Source organism: Pongo abelii, chromosome 5, assembly GCF_028885655.2.
Source record: "Pongo abelii isolate AG06213 chromosome 5, NHGRI_mPonAbe1-v2.0_pri, whole genome shotgun sequence".
NCBI lineage: Eukaryota > Metazoa > Chordata > Mammalia > Primates > Hominidae > Pongo > Pongo abelii.
The window spans coordinates 35,017,162-35,038,510 of record NC_071990.2 but is presented as its reverse complement, the minus strand read 5'-3'; the positions used below and the strand labels follow the sequence as shown (position 1 = coordinate 35,038,510).

The 21,349-nt window shown below is 43.3% G+C and overlaps 1 protein-coding gene across 1 annotated transcript; it reads right to left on the bottom strand.

Moving 5' to 3' along the window:
* Nucleotides 1-4,586: 4,586 nt before the first annotated feature.
* SNRPC (small nuclear ribonucleoprotein polypeptide C) lies at nucleotides 4,587-19,686 on the bottom strand. Its single transcript, XM_024248747.3, has 6 exons — nucleotides 19,208-19,686; nucleotides 18,809-18,851; nucleotides 14,008-14,116; nucleotides 10,435-10,524; nucleotides 7,999-8,103; nucleotides 4,587-4,935 (listed from the first exon to the last, which is right to left on the bottom strand). Exons 1-6 carry the CDS (start codon nucleotides 19,213-19,215, stop codon nucleotides 4,811-4,813), a joined length of 480 nt encoding a protein of 159 aa, XP_024104515.1. The 5' UTR covers nucleotides 19,216-19,686; the 3' UTR covers nucleotides 4,587-4,810.
* Between the last annotated feature and the right edge of the window lie 1,663 nt (nucleotides 19,687-21,349).

The window sequence follows — 21,349 nt, the reverse complement described above, 5'->3', positions numbered from 1 at the left end:
TCTGTCCGCCAGGCTGGAGTGCAGTGGCGCGATCTCGGCTCACTGCAAGCTCCGCCTCCCGGGTTCGGCCATTCTCCTGCCTCAGCCTCCCGAGTAGCCGGGACTACAGGCGCCCGCTACCGCGCCCGGCTAATTTTTTGTATTTGCAGTAGAGACAAGGTTTAACCGTGTTAGCCAGGATGGTTTCGATCTCCTGACCTCGTGATCCGCCCGCCTCGGCCTCCCAAAGTGCTGTGATTACAGGCGTGAGCTACCGCGCCCGGCCTGCATTAGATTTTACTAACAAATCTGAGCTATAAACATCAGACACATAAATCATCGATTTCTGAAATTTAAGTCCTTCTTAGAAAGATGTGACTGGCTGGGCCCGGTGGCTCACGCCTGTAATCTCAACACTTTGGGAGGCCGAGGTGGGCGGATCACGAGGTCAGGAGATAGAGATCATCCTGGCCAACATGGTGAAACCCTATCTCTACTAAAAATACAAAAATTAGCTGGAGGTGGTAGTATGTGCCTGTAATCCCAGCTACTCGGGAGGCTGAGGCAGGAGAATCGCTTGAACCCGGGAGGCAGAGTTTGCAGTGAGCCGAGATTGCACCACTGCAAACCAGTCTGGGTGACAGAGCGAGACTCCATCTCAAAAAACAAACAAACGATGTGACTACATGTGAAACTAAAAAGCAACAAGTAATCCTGTCAAACGTTCAGTTGATTCAGCTTCTATATAGACAGCATAAAGATCATTTATTTGTCAAAATCTCTCTAATCTCTAGTTTATTTAAATAAACTGGTTTATTTGCCTAAATTAGCCCCTCTTCAAAATAGTCACAAATTTCTAGGAAAAAAAGCAACCCAACTACCACCGTTTCAATTTCTAGCTCCAAACCTTTTAAAAATTATAGGCACACACACACATGCAGTTATGTTCTCAAATAGAGCAGACCCTAAGACTTTCTCTTTCTCTCTTCTCTCCTCCCCACTCTCTTTTTGAGAGTGTCTTGCTCTGTTGCCCAGGCTGGAGTGCAGTGGCGTGATCTCCGCTTACTTGTAACCTCTGCCTCCCGGACTCAAATGATGCTTCCACCTCTGAAGTACCTGGGATCACAGGCACACCCACCAAGCCCAAAATACAGAAACTTTTTGCATTTTTTGTAGAGATGAGGTCTCGCCATGTTGCCCAAGCTGGTCTTGAACCCCAGCTCAAGTGATCCACCTGCCTCGGCCTCTCAAAGGGCTGGGATGACAGGCGTGAGCCAACATGCTCGGCTTCTAAGAGTTTTTTCTAAATATGCTAAGAAACAAAATCTCCTAGCTTTTCCAAAATGTAAAATTCCTAGGCCCTACCCCAGGATCTACTGAATCAAAATCTGGAATCTTCATTTTGAAAAAGGCCCCTTGTGATTCTCAACAGCAGCAAAGTTATAAATTTCTGGTTTAGGGTACCCTCTGCCATAATGTCACTATAACAACAACCTCAGTTGGCAAAGGTGTTTTGCTTCTGGTTTTTTTTTTGTTTGTTTTGAGACGGAGTCTTGGTCTGTCACCAGGCTAGAGTGCAGTGGTGCGATCTTGGCTCACTGCAAGCTCCGCCTCCCAGGTTCAAACGATTCTCCTGCCTCAGCCTCCCCAGTAGCTGGGACTATAGGCATGCGCCACCATGCCCAGCTAATTTTTATATTTTTAGTAGAGACGGGGTTTCACCATGTTGGCCAGGATGGTCTCGATCTCTTGATCTCGTGATCCACCTGCCTTGGCCTCCCAAAGTGCTGGGATTACAGGCGTGAGCCACTGCGCCTGGCCGCTTCTGTTTTTTTAAATAGGTAATGACTCAAAATAAAAAAGCTGACAAGCCTTTCTCCCTTCATATCTATCCCACAGCCACCCACTTTATCATTCATGAGTAACCAGTATTATCAGTTGCTTCTTTGTCCTTGTAGAAACCATTATACATACACAGGCAAATACAGATATTTCCTTTAAAGAAGGATAGCTGCGGCCCGGCGCGGTGGCTCACGCCTGTAATCCCAGCACTTTGGGAGGCCGAGGTGGGTGGATCACGAGGTCAGAAGATTGAGACCATCCTGGCTAACACGGTGAAACTTCGTCTCTACTAAAAATACAAAAAATTAGCTGGGCGTGGTAGCGGGAGCCTGTAGTCCCAGCTACTCAGGAGGCTGAGGCAGGAGAATGGCATGAACCCGGGAAGCGGAGCTTGCAGTGAGCCAAGATCGTGCCACTGCAGTCCAGCCTGGCGACAGAGCAAGACTCCATCTCAAAAAAAAAAAAAAAAAAAGATAGCCGCAAACAATACATTGTTAGGTGAACCAATGTGTAGAACAACATGTATCTTGGAGATCTTTTCCTATTGGTACACAGAACTTCCTTATTCTGTTTTAACATGCATAGTATATGGAACTGTGTATTGATGCATGTATATGCAACATGGTATATGCAACTGTATTATACTTAAATCAGCCCTCTATCATTGGACATCTATATTATTTCCAATCTTTTGCTGCAATACATAATACACATATGTCAGTCATTTCATACATGTGCAAGTCTACCTGCAGGATAAATTCCTAGACATGGAAATACTAGGTCAAAGATACAGGTATTCTAATTCTGATAGATACTGCCAAATTGCCTTCCCAGAGGGTATAATAGTTTTCATTCCCACTTGCAATATGAGAGTGTTTTAAGGTTTTGTTTTTGTTTTTGTTTTTTCTCGAGACGGAGTCTTGCTCTGTCACCCAGGCTAGAGTGCAATGGTGCGATCTTGGCTCACTACAACCTCTGCCTCCTGGGTTCAAGCAATTATCCTGCCTCAGCCTCCCGAGTAGCTAGGATTACAGGCGTGCGCCACCACATCCAGCTGTTTTGTATTTTTTAGTAGAGACGGGGTTTCACCATGTAGGCCAGACTGGTCTCGAACTCCTGACCTTGTGATCCGCCCACCTCAGCCTCCCAAAGTGCTGGGATTACAGGCATGAGACACCACGCCCAGCCGAGAGTTTAAGTTTTATACTTCACTGAATATGAACAGTGCCAATGGCTTCCTTTCTAGATGCTTCCCTGAAAATATGCTACTTTTACAGCCTAGTTATGTAACAAACAGATTCTAAAAACACATTCTGGCACAGGCGCAGTGGCTCACCCCTGTAATCCCAGCACTTTGGGAGGCCAAGGCAGGAGGATCACTTGAGCCCAGGAGGTCAAAGCTGTAGCAAGCTATGACTGAGCCACTGCACCCCAACCTGGGATATAGAGTGAGACCCTATCTCAAAAAATAAACAAATAAAAACACCTTCTGTAACACAGAAATCTGTGTAATTTTACCAATGCTACAGAAAGTTTTCAGGCCAGGTGTAGTGGCTCACGCCTGTTATCCCAACACTTAAGGAGGCTGAGGCAAGAGGAATGCCTGAAACCAGGAGTTCCAGAATAGCCTGGCCAATATTGTGAGACACTATCTCTAATTTAAAGTTGTTTGGGTTGTTTTTCGTTTTTTTTTTTTTGAGATGGGGTCTTGCTCTGTCGCCCAGGCTGTAATGGTGCAATCTCAGCTCACTGCAACCTCCGCCTCCCAGGCTCAAGCGATCCTCCTACCTCAGCCTCTAGACTAGCTGGGACTACAGGCATGTGCCACCACACCCAGCTAATCTTTGTACTTTTTTGTAGAGATAGGGTTTCCCCATGTTGCCCAGGCTGGTCTCAAACTCATGGGCTCAAGGAATCCACCCACCTCAGCCTCCCAAAGTGCCGGGATTAGAGGTGTGAGCTATCACACTTGGCCCTTAAGTTATTTTGTATTGTTATTGTTATTAGTATTTTTGATTATTATATTATCATTATTATTATTACTTTTGAGACTCTGTTGCCCAGGCTAGAGTACAGTGGCACGATCTTGGCTCACTGCAACCTCCGCCTCCCGGGTTCAAGTGATTCTCCCACCTCAGCCTCTTGAATAGCTGGGATTACAAGCACGTGCCACCATGCCTGGCTAATTTTTGTATTTTTAGTAGAGATGGGGTTTCACCACATTGGTTAGGCTGGTCTGGAACTCCCAACCTCAGGTGATCTGCCCTCCTCGGCCTCCCAAACTGCTGGGATTACAGGCGTGAGCCACCACGCCCGGCCTTAAAGTTATTTTTTAAAAAGGAGAAATTTTTCAGATTATTTGAGCCCAAGAAAGAAGGGAGCTGAGAGAAAGGAGAAGCTGAGGTTAGGGCAATTCTTCCCATTCTTGGCTGACATGCACACGACGGGAACTATTTTCCCTTTCTTCAGCATAAAAGACTTAAAATTTTCCACTTACTATACAAAGTGTTATTCATGTGAAAAATTAACCAAGCTGTTTATTATTTTAACCAACAAAAGCTCTGCAAGTGTTAGATTTAGTGCTGTACAAGATGACTTTACTAATAAAGGGAGTATGCCCAAAGAGATTTACCATATAGCTAAAGAAAAATAATCTCACACAGAGGATATGCTGAAGAGATAATGAGCTAGAGAAACAGAACTGGAATGTTTCATTTCTTTTATAATACACAGAGAATACAGAGAGGAGGAAAAAGGGAACACACTTTTAACTGAAAGAGTTGACAATTTTATTTTCACATTTCCCAATACAAATGAAAACTGCATCTTCTTTGTCCCACTTCTCCCCTCCAAAACTATTCTCTTTGATAGGACAGGGGAGCAAGTCTTCCTTATGCTGTTTAGAAAACTCAGTATCACAGCAGCATGATCTCCTGGTGAAGTAGAACAGGTAATATAAAACTGATACAATGAGGCCTCCCCTCTATCCTTATCTGTCTGGTCGAGTCATTCCGGGCCGAGTGGGCACCATCATGGGACGGGCAGGAGGTCTCATCATTGGGGGCCCAGGCATCATTGGCATGTGGCCTCCCATGGGCGGCCTCATTCCAGGAGCTGCAGGACAAAACAAAGAAGAGGGAGAAAAAAGGAATCAGAAAATACGATTTAGGGAGAGTTTGATGGGACTTCAATTAAAAACAAAAAACGTAGCCCCCCTTGCAAAATGCTGGAAAAAAGACATATGTGACAGAAGAAATGCAATGAATTTATCACATCTGTAAATTACTTAGACATTCTCAGACAAAAAACAAAAAGGTCAACACAAGAACCATATGGGAATCATGATCTAATGATAGTAAGGGGGAAAGTATTAATAGACTGCTTTCCAGAAATCGCCAGGGACACTAGTTCCCTAAACTGACCTTTTTTTCTCACTCAGGGAAATTCACAAGTAAGTCACATGTTTTCAGTCAGCTCTTTTAATCAGTGATATCCACCATATAACCAGGAGCTATTTCATGAATGTACACAGGCACAGAGGACAATCTTACCACTAAGCGTTTGTTCGGAGTTGTAGGAAAGGTGAGCAGGAGGCCCATGCTGAGAACCTGTTAGTAACCATACTTAGCTCAAGTCAAGAAAAATAATAGGCAATAACGTGATTTATAACAATTAGCGCACACAAAAATCTGATTTTTCTAATGCATTTCAGAAACTATTAATGAATTTTTTTAAGTGTCCCATCAATAAACCAGCCAAATAAATGAGCCAGGGAGGGGAGGGCAGGCAGAGGGGGAGGGGAGGAACACAGGTAGTTTCAATGGAATCGATAATGTTCTACCTCTCAGCTGGGTGGTGGGTTCATGGATATTAATTTTACTATTACGCCCCAAAAGAATGTTATCTACATTCTTTTTAAATATCAAATCTTAACAATTTATTTTTAACTAAATAATTTTGATTAAAGGTTTGCAGCAAAGGGTTCAAGAGAAAACTATATTCAAACTTGAATATAGCCTTATCACAAATGGTGAAACACAAGAATATGCAAAGACACAAAATCCAACAGGTACAGAATTTAAGACCAATTTAAACAGGAACAGAGAATACTACTAACTTCTAAATACCACATAAAAGCCCATGCTTAACCTATATTTAAGAATTTCTTAGAGGAAATGGACGGACATAGACCAAAGATTAAAAACTGGAAACTTGTTTTCTTTGGTCTCCATAGTGAATTTACTTTGAATCAGTTGACAACATTGGGATTTCATACAAAAGTCTAGATTCCTTTTTTCTTTTAAACTTTTTATTATGGAAATGTTCAAACATACACAAGAATAGTAAAGAAGAGTATAATGAACATCCATGTATCCATCATCCAGCTTCAACAATTATCCACTCATGGACAACTTTATCTATACTCCCCACCTATTCCTATCCCCGTACACCCTCTAACTACTCAATTATTTTAACATAAATCCCACAATCTTATCATTTTATCTTGGTTTGAAAAAACAAAAAACAAAAAGCAAACTCAGGGGAAAAGGCAACACCAAGCCTGTATTCTCAAATGTCAACCATAGGCTGAAGCTGAGTTCTAGAAGCCTTCTTTAGATGAATCATGCATTCCCCAGTTCACCACATCCCTAAAACCTCTAAGAATTTGAATTTGTGAGCCTGGTTTAAGGATACTAAAGCCATTGAAGTCATTTTGATTGTGTTTTGGGCTCACAAGTTAGTAAGGCAGGAATTCTCTTTATCTACACTCTCCTCCTCCTCTAAGTGATACCCGCAGCACACATACTGATACTTCTGCCTAGGAAGCTACTCTAGTAACTTTGCAGCTTGTTTTTCCAGAAGAGTTGGAGGTGTCGGTCATATCTGTTCCCAAACCTGATTATGTCAGTTGTAGTTATTACTCCAATTATATATATACAATTTTTCTGCAAACCAATTAAATGAGTGTGAAAAGAGAATACCTTCTATGAAAACTAACTTAATACTTAGGAAGACTCAGATAAACTATCACCAAAAAATGCTCAACAATTTGGTAGACAAAATAATCATATAAGATTGGAACTAGATTATATCACAAGGTCTCAGACCACTTCAAAGAAATAAAACTAAAGCTGGTGGAGGATGTGTTATAGTTATGGCTTACTGGTTTATGCAATAAATATACAGTGTTCCAATCATTAGACACACTTTTTTTTTTTTTTTGAGACGGAGTCTCACTCTGTCACCCAGGCTGGAGTGCAGTGGCACAATCTCAGCTCACTGCAACCTCTGCCTCCTGGGTTCAAGCGATTCTCCTGCCTCAGCCTCCTGAGTAGCTGAGACAACAGGCGCGTGCCACCACACCTGGCTAATTTTTTGTATTTTTAAGTGGAGATGGGGTTTCATTGTGTTAGCCAGGATAGTCTTGATCTCTTGACCTCGTGATCTGCCTGCCTCGGCCTCCCACAGTGCTGGGATTATAGGCGTGAGCCACCGCGCCCGGCCTAGACACACTCTCAAAGCAAAGGTCCTGCTCATGTATCAGAAAGATTTGCACATTAATGTATGTTTAAATTTACATTAAAATAAAATGTTTGAAGTGTAAGTTTTTTATGCCTCCCTAAATAAAAAAACAACTACCAGGCTGAAAGCCTTTTTAATATAATGATGTGGCCAAGTTAAACTGCAAGATTAAACAAGCAACAAGAGGTGGCTCTGCTCCAAATCAAAACTGAGAAAATATATCTATAACCTTCCCCCTCCCCACAAAATGGAACAAGCTCATCTACCCTTCTCTTCAGTATAAATGGCCAAAAGCCAGGATGAGGCAAGGAAACAGAAGAGAGGAAAAGAAAAACAGAGGCAACCTATCCTGCTTTTAGTAGCACAAGGTCACTGGACACCATCCAATTATAATGATAAACCAAGTATTTCTTTATCTTTATCATTAATAATTGACCACATTTAATTTGTTACAATAGTACATTTAGACAGCTAATTAGATAATTTATGTAAATATTCCACCCTCAGAAGTGGAGCACAACTCCCCATTTTCAAGCTTTGGCTACACATACTGACTTCCTTCCATTAAGTGTCAGCTATGCATAGTAACTAAACTAAATGGAGCAAACTAGAAACACAATGGAGCAAACTAGAAAGATAGACATTCAAACTTACCAGGTCCCACTGGCATCATCCCAGGAGGAGGAGGGCCCATCATTGGCATCATGGGAGGGCCCCCCATATGGGGTGCTGGCATCATACCAGGGCGAGGAGGACCCGCTGAGATAAAGAATGGAGCCTGTGGTTAAGGTGTGCTCACATATTAACATTTTCTCTTCTTTTTTTTTGAGACGGAGTTTCGTTCTTGTTGCCCAGGCCGGAGTGCAATGGCACAATCTCGGCTCACCGCAACCTCTGCCTCCCAGGTTCAAGCAATTCTCCTGCCTCAGCCTCCCAAGTAGCTGAGATTACAGGCATGTGCCACCACGCCCAGCTTATTTTGTATTTTTAGTAGAGACAGGGTTTCTCCATGTTGGTCAGGCTGGTCCTGAACTCCCAACCTCAGGTGATCTGCCCACCTCGACCTCCCAAAGTGCTAGGATTACAGGCGTGAGCCACTGCGCCTGGCAATGTTTTCTCTTCTTCATCAAACTAAAAGGATCTCATGAACTCCTTCAAATTCTGAAACAATAGCCCTCTTATGGTTTCTTTTTATAATAGCAGATCCACAAAAATCACAGGCCATAAAACATTAATCTATGAATAAAAAGCAAGAACAAGCCTGCCTAGACAGAAGAATAAAATAAAGTCAGATTCCCTAGGTTAAGAAAAAATTGAGATTTTAATTTAAAAAAACAAAACAAGGGGGTGGAGAGGTTGTACCTTCTATAGAGCTCCTGACAAAAAGCTGACGAACTTCAGCCACAAGTATCTAATTTCAGATCCCTTTATAAAAAATGAAAACATGGTTTTAAAAGATTCTTTGAAAATACAAAGACTTATACGCAGGGATATTCCTGACAGTATCATTTACAATACCTAAAATTTGGAACAACTTAATAAGAAAATAGTGAGATAGGCCGGGGGTGGTGGCTCAAGCCTGTAATCCCAGCACTTTGGGAGGCCGAGGCGGGCAGATCACAGGAGGTCAGGAGTTCGGAACCAGCCTGGCCAACATGGCAAAACCCCATCTCTACTAAAAATACAAAATTAGCTGGGCGTGGTGGCACGCATCTGTAATCCCTGCTACTCGGGAGGCTGAGGCAGGAAAATCACTTGAATCCAGGGAACCCAGGAGGCGGAGGTTGCAGTGAGCTGAGATCGTGCCACTGCACTCCAGCCTGGGCAACAGAGTGAGACTCTGTCTCAAAAAAAAAAAAAAAAAAAAGAGAGAAAGAAAATAGTGAAGTAAATGATGGTAAATTCATACCATAGACTATTCTGCTATCAAAAATAATGGAGTTGAGTGCCAGCCAGTCAAAGCAGAGAAGGACAGAGAAGTAACCTTGGAGTTGCTATGGGCTGAGGCCTGACCAGGTCCTAGGGTGGCAGGTGCCCAGAAAAGGTTTGCCAGGGCATTAGTGGTCCACCTACATTAGTGTGCAACTATTACAAACAGCCTACTTCCTTGGGTTTATACCCATGATTGTGTGCAAGATTGAGTCTAGGTCCCGAATGTGATTTCAGTCTGACCCCTCCCAGGAGAGCCACAGTACACTACGACCCAGTACAGCACTCAGTCTCCTCTTGTCTGTCACACAGAAACAACAAACTTTCCCAGAAAGCTGGGCACATGATCCACTCCACTTTCAATGATCTAATTCTTACCTTTCCTTTTTTTTTTTTTTTTTTTTTTTTTAAGACAAAGTCTTGCTGTATTGCCCAGGCTGGAGTACACAATGAGGTGATCTCATCTCACTGCAACCTCCACCACCCGGGTTCAAGCAACTCTCCTGCCTCAGCCTCCTGAGTAGCTGGGACTATAGACGTGCACCACCACGCCTGGCTAATTTTTGTATTTTTAGTAGGGATGGGGTTTCACGATGTTAGCCAGGCTGGTCTCGAACTCCTGACCTCAGGTGATCCACCCGCCTCAGCCTCCCAAAGTGCTGGGATTACAGGTGTGAACCACCACACCCAGCCTAATTCTTATCTTTCTAAGGTATAGATTTTGGTGTTAGGTGGGTTAGAAAATAGGGCAAAAGACTAAGGAGTTTATCAGCTATTTTAATCCTCCAGTGCTGGGCTCATAGCAGTAAATAATTTAATGTACCTAGCAACTCCTATTCATGTATTAGCTCATCTAATCAGAGGTTCATTCTGAGCTTTCCATTTAAATCTGTCTTAGATCCACACTTGGGATGCCACAAATATAGTATCTTAGTGACAATGCAATCAAAAGTTAACTCTAAAGTTATTTTAGAAATTATACCACTAAAGTTGTTTTCTATTACTACGTGCATCTATATTCAACATTTATATATTTATACATTTATATTACTATCTACATACAAATGCAACAGCATTTGAAAGCCAACAGTGAGATAATCTAACCTAATCAAAGGACAGCCTGCCCCGTCACACCCCTTAAGATTAAAAGTTTAAACTTACGAAGGCTGGGGGGAGGTGGTATCATCGCCCCTGCAGGAGGAGGAGCAGAGAATGGAGTAGGAGGTATCTTTCCTTGTTGAAATGCAGCCGCTTTGGAGATGAGGGTGAGAAAAAAAAAAAAGATGAATAAGAATTCAACAACCCAGTAACTAAAATAACCACTTTCTTTTAAGTCTTCAACGGTTCCAATTACTTTACTCTTGCTAGTTGTCATCTAAAATTATTACATTATGGTTCTACAGTTTTAAAATCATTTTTAGGTATTCACCGGCTAAAAGTGCAGTTAATTGGTTTATTGATTTATGTTTTCTACTTAGCATTTCTATGGCTAAATTAAATATGGGAGACTGGAGTAAAAATTTCCTGCCTATCAATGTCTTTTTTTTTTGAGACAGAGTCTCACTGTCACCTATGTTGGAGTGCAGGGACATAACCGCAGCTCACAGCAGCCTCAACCTCCCAGGCTCAGGTGATCCTCTCACTTCATCCTCCCGAGTAGCTACAGGTGCATGGCACCACGCCTGGCTAACTTCTGTATTTTTTATAGAGACCGGGTTTCACCATATTGCCTGGGCTGGTCTCAAACTCCTGAGTCCACGAAATCCACTCACCTCGGCTTACCAGAGTGCTAGGATTATAGGCATGAGCCGCCATGCCTGGCCCTATCAATGTCTTTTACCAAAGAGGAACAGTCATCTTTAATCTATAGATGTAGTTTATAACCAATTCAAGCCATTCATAGTTTTGTTTGAAAAAGTGTAATACGTGCCCAAAAAGCTAGGCTTTATAAAATTTCTATCCTTCCTATGTATGCTGTCCTAGGTCAAAATAATACACCATGTTGGTTTACCAGTTTGGAAATCGATGCACTAAACTAGGATATTTAAAACATACGAAGATTTCAAACTGTAAGCCTGCCCCAAAAGAGATTATGATTTTTAAGAAAGTCTAATACAATCAATTAAAAAATTTTTTTTCAGATGAGGCATAAGAGAAAACAAGAGAAACTGAAGATCATCTATATTTGGTGTTAGAAAAGAATCACAAATAAATATTAAAATACACACTCATAAAGTCTATTCCTGACATAAGCTGTCTACAGCCCATCCCACTCCACTCCCACCAATGCAAAGGAAGTCAAATTACTCATCAATTATTAATAATTCATGGAATCAGATCCAAAAAAGTGACCTAAGTGGAGATTTATGAATAGCTTATTATCCATATGCCTCTGAATAAAGCCTGTGCGATCTCAGGGATTACACCCCAATATGGACTTTTTCAATCAAAAAGGCCTCTCTCACATCCTTTGTAAGAGGACAGCTTTTAAAGCCTGAAGTGGGGGAAGCAAAGTTACTGAAGCAAAGTTACTGACTTAGTAGCAGGCTCCATGTCAATATAATCATGGATTTCATGGGTGTGTCCCTGAGGGGCTCCCCCACTATTCTCAAAAAGTCCTCCACTAAAAAATGTTTATTCTGACTAGCCTTAAAACAAAAACAAAAACGTGTATTCAAGCCTAGTGCAGTGGCTCCTGCCTGTAATCCTAGCACTTTGGGAGGCTGAGACAGGAGGATCTCTCGAGCTCCAGAGTTAAAGACTAGCTTGGGCAACATAGTGAGATCCCGTCTCTACAAAAAATAAAGATTAGCTGAGCATGGTGGTGTGTACCTGTAGTCCCAGCTACTTGGGAAGCTGAGGCAGGAGGAATGCTTGAACCCAGAAGTTCAAGGCTACAGTGGGCTATGATCGGGCCACTGCACTCCAGCCTGGGTGACAGAGTAAGACTCTATCTCTAAAAAAATTAAAATTAAAATTAAAAAAGTTTATTCATCCTAAATTATTTTGCTGCATATGGAAAGTAACTACAGAATATACTGTAAATCTTTTAATGCCAAGAAATTTCTAACATCTTTTCAAATAAGGGGACAAGATTACATCATGTTTTATTTTTTCATATGAAATGGGACAATGGGGCAGGTGTGGTGGCTCATGCCTAAAATCCCAACACTTCTGGAGGCCTGGGCAGGAGGATTGCTTGAGGCCCGGAGTTCAAGACCAGCCTGGGCAACAAAGTGAGACACCATCTCTATAAAAAATTTTACAAAATTAACCTGGCATAGTGGTGTGCACCTGTAGCCCTACCTACTCAGGAGGCCAAGACCGGAGGATCACCTGAGCCCAGAAATTTGAGGCTGCAGTGAGCTTTAATTGCACCACAGCACTCCAGTCTGGGCAACAGAGTGAGACTCAGTTTTAAAAAAAAATTGTGACTGGGCATGGTGGCTCACGCCTGTAATCCCAGCACTTTGGGAGGCCGAGGCAGGTGGATCATGAGGTCAGGAGTTCAAGAACAGCCTGGCCAAGATGGTGAAACCCCGTCTCTACTAAAAATACAAAAATTGGCCAGGCACGGTGGCACGCGCCTATAATCCCAGCTACTCGGGAGGCTGAGGCAGGAGAATCGCTTGAACCTGGGAGGTGGAGGTTGCAGTGAGCCAAGATCACACCACTGCACTCCAGCCTGGCGACAGAGTGAGACTGTCTCAAAAAAATAAATAAATAAAAATAAATAAAAAATAAAAAATTTTTTTTTTTTTTTGAGACAGTCTCGCTTTCTCACCCAGGCTGGAGTGCAGTAGTGCAATCTCAGCTCACTGCAACCTCCACCTTCTGGGTTCAAGCGATTCTCCTGCCTTAGCCTCCTGAGTAGCTGGGATTAGAAGCAGGCACCACCACGCCCTGCTAATTTTTATATTTTTAGTAGAGATGGGGTTTCGCCATGTTGGCCAGGATGGTCTCCAACTCCTGGCCTCAAGTGATCTGCCTGCCTCGACCTCCCAAAGTACTGGGATTACAGGCATCAGCCACTGCACCTGGCCTACTGCTTTTTTAAAAAGGCACGTCACAAAGCCCATATTTGCTTGCCAGCTTGGAGTACAATGAATGATTAAGAAAGGCCATGATTCAAATATACCGGGATGATCTAAAGATGCAATATCTCCTTCTGTTAGTGTCCTGGACCCAACAAGCCAGAACAAAATGTTCCTAACAAAAAGAGCATGGGAGGTACAACAGGGGTCCAAAACATATCCAGACTATTTCGTTACATCAAGTAGTTTCTTTTTGACTAGTACTCTGTCAGGACTACAAATAAGAAATATAAATGTAGTCTCAAACTATTTGGGGAAAACCACAAACCCACTCCTCACCTGCTCCTATTAGAATAGGAACATACTTCTAAACCCTGTGGATTACTACAAAGGGGCTTTATAGAAATTTGCTACAAAATCTCGTCTGTGCTAATAGATAAATATTAAGCACCTCCACTCTTCTCTGCCTCACTTCCCCATCTAACCTTATTGCTGTCTCTGATTGCTCTATCCTCAATAATAAATATTAATGTGTTCTTATATCCCTGGGAAACCAATGACCTTCTACTTCTTTCATTCGACACATCCAAATGCTCCTATTTATCATTCAGAATGAGTTGCCTCTGTGAAAAACACCAGAGACAGGGACAAGAAAGAATAGGACCATTTTACCACAGCAGAACAAGAGATTGAAACATACTTGTTTTGTCAATCAGGCTCTGAGCCTGCTCTTCCATCCATTTCTGATAATAGTCTTTTACATTCTCTTTGTGTTTCCTTCCACTGCAGTGTGTCTTTCTCACAGATGGCTGTAAAATAAAAAGATCATATCAGACGTAGAAACAAATGTCCAACACTAAAAATTTAATAAAGTTTTACCTTTATATAAGTAGCGTGTCTAGTATCAGCAGCATTAGCTGGCTGCTACAGTATTACTTAAAAATATTATCCAGCAACACACTGTGGTAATTTTTTTACTATATTATCTAGACCAGAGGTCAGCAAACTATGCCCCATTGGTCAGCCACTGGCTTTTGTGTTTAAAAAAAAAAAAAAAAAAAAAAGTATTGGAACACAATCACATTTATCTCTATCTATTTTTTTTTTTTTTTCTTCCTAACAGGGTCCTGCTCTGTTGCCCAGGCTGGAATACAATAGCATGATCTCGGCTCATTGCAGCCTCAACCATCCGGGCTCAAGCAATCATCCCACCTCAGCTTCCTGAGTTGCTGGGACTAGAGACACAAGCCACTATGACCAGCCAACTTTTTAGTTTTTTGTAGAGATGACGTCTCACAATGTTGCCCACGCTGGTCTCAAACCCCTAGGCTCAAGTGATCCTTTCACCTTGGCCTCCCAAAGTGCTGTGAGATTACAGGTGTGAGCCACAGAGCCCAGCACATTTATTTATATATTGGCTACAGCTTCTCTCTACAAGGAAAAGTTGAGTAACTGCAGCAAAGGTGGTGGTCCCAGGTACTTGGGAGCTAAAATAGGAAGCACGTTTGAGCCCAGGAGATCAAGGCTACAGTGAGCCAAGATCTCTCCACTACACTCCAGCCCGGGTGACAAAGCAAAATCCTATCTCCAAAATAAAAAAAAAATTGTTCCTGGCTGGGCGCAGTAGCTCAAGCCTGTAATCCCAGCACTTTGGGAGGCCGAGGTGGGTGGATCACGAGGTCAGATCGAGACCATCCTGGCTGACATTGTGAAACCTCGTCTCTACTAAAAATACAAAAAAGTATGGTGGTGGACAACTGTAGTCCCAGCTACTTAGGAAGCTGAGGCAGGAGAATGGCGTGAACCCAGGAGGCGGAGCTTGCAGTGAGCCAAGATCATGCCATTGCACTCCAACCTGGGCGACACAGAGATACTCCATCACAAAAAAAAAAAAAAAAAAATTGTTCCTTGTCCTCCCAACCACTGCTTACATTAATACAATGATGCCTTAAGCCTAATAACAAAATCATGACTAGCAGCCAGTCGCGGTGGCTCACACCTATAATCCCAGCACTTTGGGAGGCCAAAGCGTGCGGATCACCTGATGTTAGGAGTTCAAGACCACCCTGGCCAACAAGGCGAAACCCTGTCTCTACTAAAAATACAAAAATTAGCTGGGCACGATGGCATGCGCCTGTAATCCCAGCTACTCGGGAGGCTGAGGCAGGAGAATCACTTGAATCTGGGAGATGGAGGTTGCAGTGAACTGAGATCATGCTACTGCACTCCAGCCTGGGCGACACAGCGAGACTCCATCTCAAAAAAAAAAAAAGACTAAAAATCAACCAAAGTCCAAAAATTACAGCAGTGAATGTTTTTACACATTTCTTTCTTTTTTTTTGTTTTTTTTTGAGACGGAGTCTCACTCTGTCACCCAGGCTGGAGTGCAGTGGCGAGATCTCAGCTTACTGCAACCTCTGCCTCCCAGGTTCAAGCGATTCTCCTGCTCCAGCGTCCCAAGTACCTGGGACTATAGGCGCATGCCACCACACCCAGCTAAATTTTTTTCGTATTTTTAGTACAGATGGGGTTTCACTACGTTGGCCAGGCTGGTCTTGAACTCCTGATCTCGTGATCCGCCCACCGTGGCCTCTCAGTGCTGGGATTACAGGTGTAAGCCACCACGCCCGGCTGATTTTACACATTTCTAAGTCCACCACAGGGATCTGGTAAAATCAATCACCATAGAAATTTTCTATTTTTGCAAGACATCATTTTAGAAGGAACAAGCATTCATGACATTTCTCATGAAAAGATATTTATAATATAAATAAATACTTTTCAGTTCTCTGAATTCTGGCATTAGCAAGAAGGTGAATAATAGGTATATTAAACTATACTATAATGCCAAAAAAGGGCAGAAAGGCACAGCCCCCTCATTAACAATTTCAGAAAATTATGTCAAGGGGTTTTACCTAGAGAGGGGTAAAAAAAGGACTAGGGATCTATAAGCAAGAACTGACTAGCTACTAAAAATACCAATTTATCAGAGCACTCTACTCCAGGACAATGTATGATAATACACAGAACTTGGCCGGGCACAGTGACTCACTCCCAGCACTTTGGGAGGCTGAGGCGGGTCCGTTTTTTCATGGTGAAACCCCATCTGTACTAAAAATACAAAAACTAGCCAGGTGTGGTAGGGCCGGCCTGTAATCCCAGCTACTGGAGAAGATGAGACAGGAGAACTGCTTGAGCCTGGGACGCGGAGGCTGCAGTGAAACAAGATCACGCCATTGCACTCCAGCCCGGGAAATAAAGCAAGACTCCATCTCAAAAAAAAAAAAAAAGATAATATACAGAACTATAATAATGTCTTCAAGAGGAACCACCCAACTTAAATGTTCCACATCTCTATTAATGCTGTACTACATCTGACCATATGTTAGAAAGAATTTCAAATAAAGTGACAATAGAAAAATCACTGGCCAGTTTCTTCCAGCTACTATTCAAGATGATCAAGAGTTATAATTTAGACCAGCCTGGGAAACACAGTGAGGCCTCAGCTGTAAAAAGAGTTATGATTTAATCAGATTTCTACAGAGACAGCAAAGCATAGAGCTGCAGTGTTCAAGGTATGGTTCACAGACAGACATCTAAGGGTCTCTGAGACTCTCTCATGAGGTCTGCAAGGTCAAAGTGTTTTCATAATACTACTAAGCCATTACTTTCCTTTTTCACTGTATTGACATTTTCACTGATGATGCCAAACTCCTGGTACTTTAGAATGAATCAAGGCAATGGTACCCTACTGTATTAGTGATCACTGTATTCTTCAACGTATGTACTCATGGGGGAAAAAAAAGCCAGTTTCACTGAGTGTCCTTAATGAAGCAACAAAATTATTAATTTTTATTAAAAACCCTTAAGTTCAAGTCTTTTTAATATTCTGAGTGACAAAATGGGAAGTATAGACAAAGCACTTGAGTTGCATGCCAAAATATGATGCTCTTTCAAGGAAAAGCAGGCATGTAATTGTTCAAATTGTGAGCTCTACTAGCTGCCTCTCTTGAAGTCCTGGGTTCAAGCAATCCTCCTTCCTCGGCCTCCCAAAGTGCTGGGATTACAGGCATGAGCCACCATATCCAGCCCAGCTGCCTCTTTGATGGAACACCATTTTTATTTGAGAGTGACTGAGACACAAACCATATATTCAGACTTCTCAAAAATGAATGAAGTGAGCCTGTCACTTCAAGGAGAGCAATGGAAAGAATTGCCAATGATAGAATTTGAGCTATTAAGCAAAAATCAGAATTTTGGAAAATATTATTTGCCACCATAAGCTTGAAAGCTTCTCAATGCTTAAAGGTGGTTCTGATTAGATTGTGACATTAATTAATGTGGGTTTTCTTTTCTTTTTTTTTTTTTTTTTTTTTTTTTGAGACGGAGTCTCGCTCTGTCGCCCAGGCTGGAGTGCAGTGGCGTGATCTCCGCTCACTGCAAGCTCCGCCTCCGGGGTTCACGCCATTCTCCTACCTCAGCCTCCCGAGTAGCTGCAAGCTCCGCCTCCTGGGTTCACGCCATTCTTCTGCCTCAGCCTCCTGAGTAGCTGGGATTATAGAGTCGCCCACCACCGCGCCGGGCTAATTTTTTGTATTTTTAGTAGAGACGGGGTTTCACCGTGGTCTCGATCTCCTGACCTCGTGATCCGCCCGCCTCGGCCTCCCAAGGGTTTTCATTACATAATCAAATGTGTCTACATTTGAACCCTGGCACTAACTCAAGTCAACCAACATTTTCCAGATAACCAATGCACATTACAAAATCATGCATAGTAAAAGATCCACTCAAGTGCTCTTAAGATAGACCACTAAATTTTTAAGAGAGGGGGTTGGCTGGGCATGGTGGCTCACGCCTGTAATCCCAGCACTTTGGGAGGCCGAGGCGGACAGATCACCTGAGGTCGAGAGTTCGAGACCAGCCTGACCAACATGGAGAAACCCCATCTCTCCTAAAAATTCAAAATTAGCCGGGCGTGGTGGCCCATGCCTGTAATACCAGCTACTCGGGAGGCTGAGGCAGGAGAATCGCTTAAACCCGGGAGGTGCAGGTTGCAGTGAGCCAAGACTGCACCACTGCACTCCAGCCTGGGCAACAAGAGCGAAACTCCGTTTCAAAAAAAATAAAAATAAAAAGTACAAACAAAACATTCTACTTTAACTGTTGTTATTATTTGATAAGCAGTTTTTTTTGTTTTGTTGTCCAGGCTGGAGTGCAGTGCCTGATCATGCCTCACTGCAGCCTGGACCTCAAGCGATTCTCTCACCTCATCCTCTTGCGTAGCTGGGACTCCAGGCACACCACCATGCCTGACTTGTTAAGCAGTTTTTAATCAAAGTTACTGGAAGAGTGGGAAAATAACCTCCAATTATTTTCTCCAAGGAATAGACCTTAAACCTCAGCAGGTGGGAAAGCACAACTTGCATCTTTAAAAAAACACAAAACTCATTTAATTATTACACATAAGGCTTTTTGAAACTATGAATAGATATGCCACTTACAGAGTCATGGGTGAGGTATGTATCGCAGTAGTCACAATAAAACCTGAAAAGAGGTGAAAGGAAGAGAAAAAGAAGATGACAACCAGTTAGATGCCCAACCACGGAAGCGTTGTTCATGGAAGACAAAAACAAAAAAACAAACAAAAAGCCAGACCGCCTCACGACTCAAAAGCGTCAAAGCGTCGACACACAAACCAGGCTTTTTTTGTTGCCTTAAGCGGGATCCATCTGCACTCTAAAATGGGGTGTCTAGCGCTCTCCATCTCCCTGCCTCCGTCCACCCGTCCCAGATACTCTCCCATCCCTCGAGGTTTCAGAAACCAGAACCCGCTCTCCGCTCCTGCATGGGGGCCACAACTAGTGACTACGATCACCCTCAGATTTCGGGGCCCCACTCACTTGGGCATGTTGCTTTGCAGGCCGTTGGCCACTCCGTTACGTGACGCCCGGAAATGACGCGCACAGCCAGCGACGACACCGCGGAACCCCACGAGCCTAGCGTGAAGATTTCCGAAGCCGTCGCCTCCAGCAGCCGAGCGAGGGGCGGGGCTTTTCCTTTTCTTCCTTTCATCTATAGGATGGCGGGAAGGAGGAGTACTACGGGTCGCTACGAGGTTCAATCCAAGCTCATTTAATCTTGTTTCTCGATGCTTCCGGAAGAGCGTATTTAATCTTTCTATAAATATTTAATGATTCTCTGCTGCGCGATTGGAGCTGCTATAAATGCTGAAAAAACAGCAGTGAACAAAACAGATAAAAATTCTTGTCCTCGTGGAGTTGAGATTCTAGTGGAACAAGAAAGATATTAAAACCAACAGGAGCCGGCGCCGTGGCTCGCGCTTGAATCTCAGCTACTCCCGACGCTGAGACGGGAGGATCACGTGAGCCCAGGAGTTGGAGACCAGCCCTGGGCAACATAGCGAAACTCTTGTCTTTACAAAAAATTTAAAAACTAGCCAGACTTTGGCCCGGCGCGGTGGGTCACGCCTGTAATCCCAGCACTTTGGGAGGCTGAGGCGGGCGGATCGCCTGAGGTCAGGAGTTCGAGATCCGCCCGGCCAACCTGGTGAAACCCGGTCTCAACTACAAATATAAAAGTTAGCCGGGCATGGTGGCGGGCCCCTGTAATCCCAGCTACTCGGGAGGCTGCGGCAGGAGAATGGCTTGAACCCGGGAGGCGGAGGTTGCAGTGAGCCGAGATCGCACCATTGCACTCCAACCTGGGCGACAGAGCGAGACTCCGTATCAAAAAAAAAAAAAAAAAAAAAAAAAAAAAATCGGACGTGGTAGCACGCGCCTGTGGTCTCAGCTAGCTACTCGGGAGACTGAGATGGGAGGATCGCTTGAACCCAGGAGGTCGTGGCTATAGTGAGTCGTGATCGCGCCACTGCACTCCAGGCTGGGTGACAGAGTGGTACCCTGTCTCAAAAAAATGGTAAATATTTATAGTAGTGGGTTAGGTGGAGCAAAGTGAAGCAGGGAAGAGGGGAGTCCAACTTTACAGACGATAGAGAAAGGTTATCTCGGCTTTTTAAAATTTATTTTTGTTTTTGTTTTGTTTTGTTTCGTTTTTTGAGACGGAGTCTCACTCTGTCGCTCAGGCCCGAGTGCAGTGGCGCGATCTCGGTTCACTGCAAGCTCCGCCTCCCGGGTTCACGCCATTCTCCTGCTGCAGCCTCCCGAGTAGCTGGGACTACAGGCGCGTGCCACCACGCCCGGCTAATTTTTTTGTATTTTTAGTAGAGACGGGGTTTCACCGTGTTAACCAGGATGGTCTTCAACTCCTGACCTCAAGTAATCTGCCCGCCTCGGCCTCCCAAAGTGCTGGGATTACAGGCGTGAGCCACCGCGCCCGGCAGGTAATAATTCTTGTAGGGTTCAAGGAAGAATTACATGTGAAGATCCTTGTAAGTGTTTAATACAATATACACAGTAACTCCTCCACAAAAGGTAATTATTACATAGGAGGAAATTGATAGAAGTAACTTGTCCACAGATATCACCTGTTCTAGCAACAAGGCCAAACTTCCAGCCTGGTCTATCAGACTCCAAAATGGCCTCCCTCCTTTTAGAAAAGGGAAATATTAGTAAGCGTTGGGACCTGAGGAGAGGGAGTTTTTGTTTTTGTTCTTCTACCCTATGTTCTCTGATGGTAGAATTGCAACCAAATAATAATAATAATTGCTAGTTTATTTGAATGTTTACTATGTCATAGGTTCTTTAAATGCATTGATTTACTTAATCCGTTCAACAACCCTATTTATTCACTTTTCAGATGAGGAAACTGACCTTTAGAAAGAGTAAGTACCACAAAGATTAACTTTTTCCTAAGGGGAAAGTTAACTGTGCCCTGGCTCTTACCACCATAACACCGTGGTAAATCTTAACATAATGGCAGAACAACCAGATATTATGTGTCTCCTGCTGGGATGACAACATTAAGTAGCTACCATCAACTATGACATATTCTTTTTTTTCTTTTTTTTTTTTGAGAGAGGGTCTCACCCTGTTGCCCAGGCTGGAATTCAGTGGTTCTATCAC

Bases quoted from the DNA above. Each gene is read 5' to 3' on its own strand.
- SNRPC (XM_024248747.3), bottom strand. The intron at 14,117-18,808 runs GTAAGTGGCATA...TTTATTTTACAG, and splicing joins CATACCTCACCCATGACTCT to CCATCTGTGAGAAAGACACA. The intron at 8,104-10,434 runs GTAAGTTTAAAC...TCTTTATCTCAG, and splicing joins ACCACCTCCCCCCAGCCTTC to CGGGTCCTCCTCGCCCTGGT.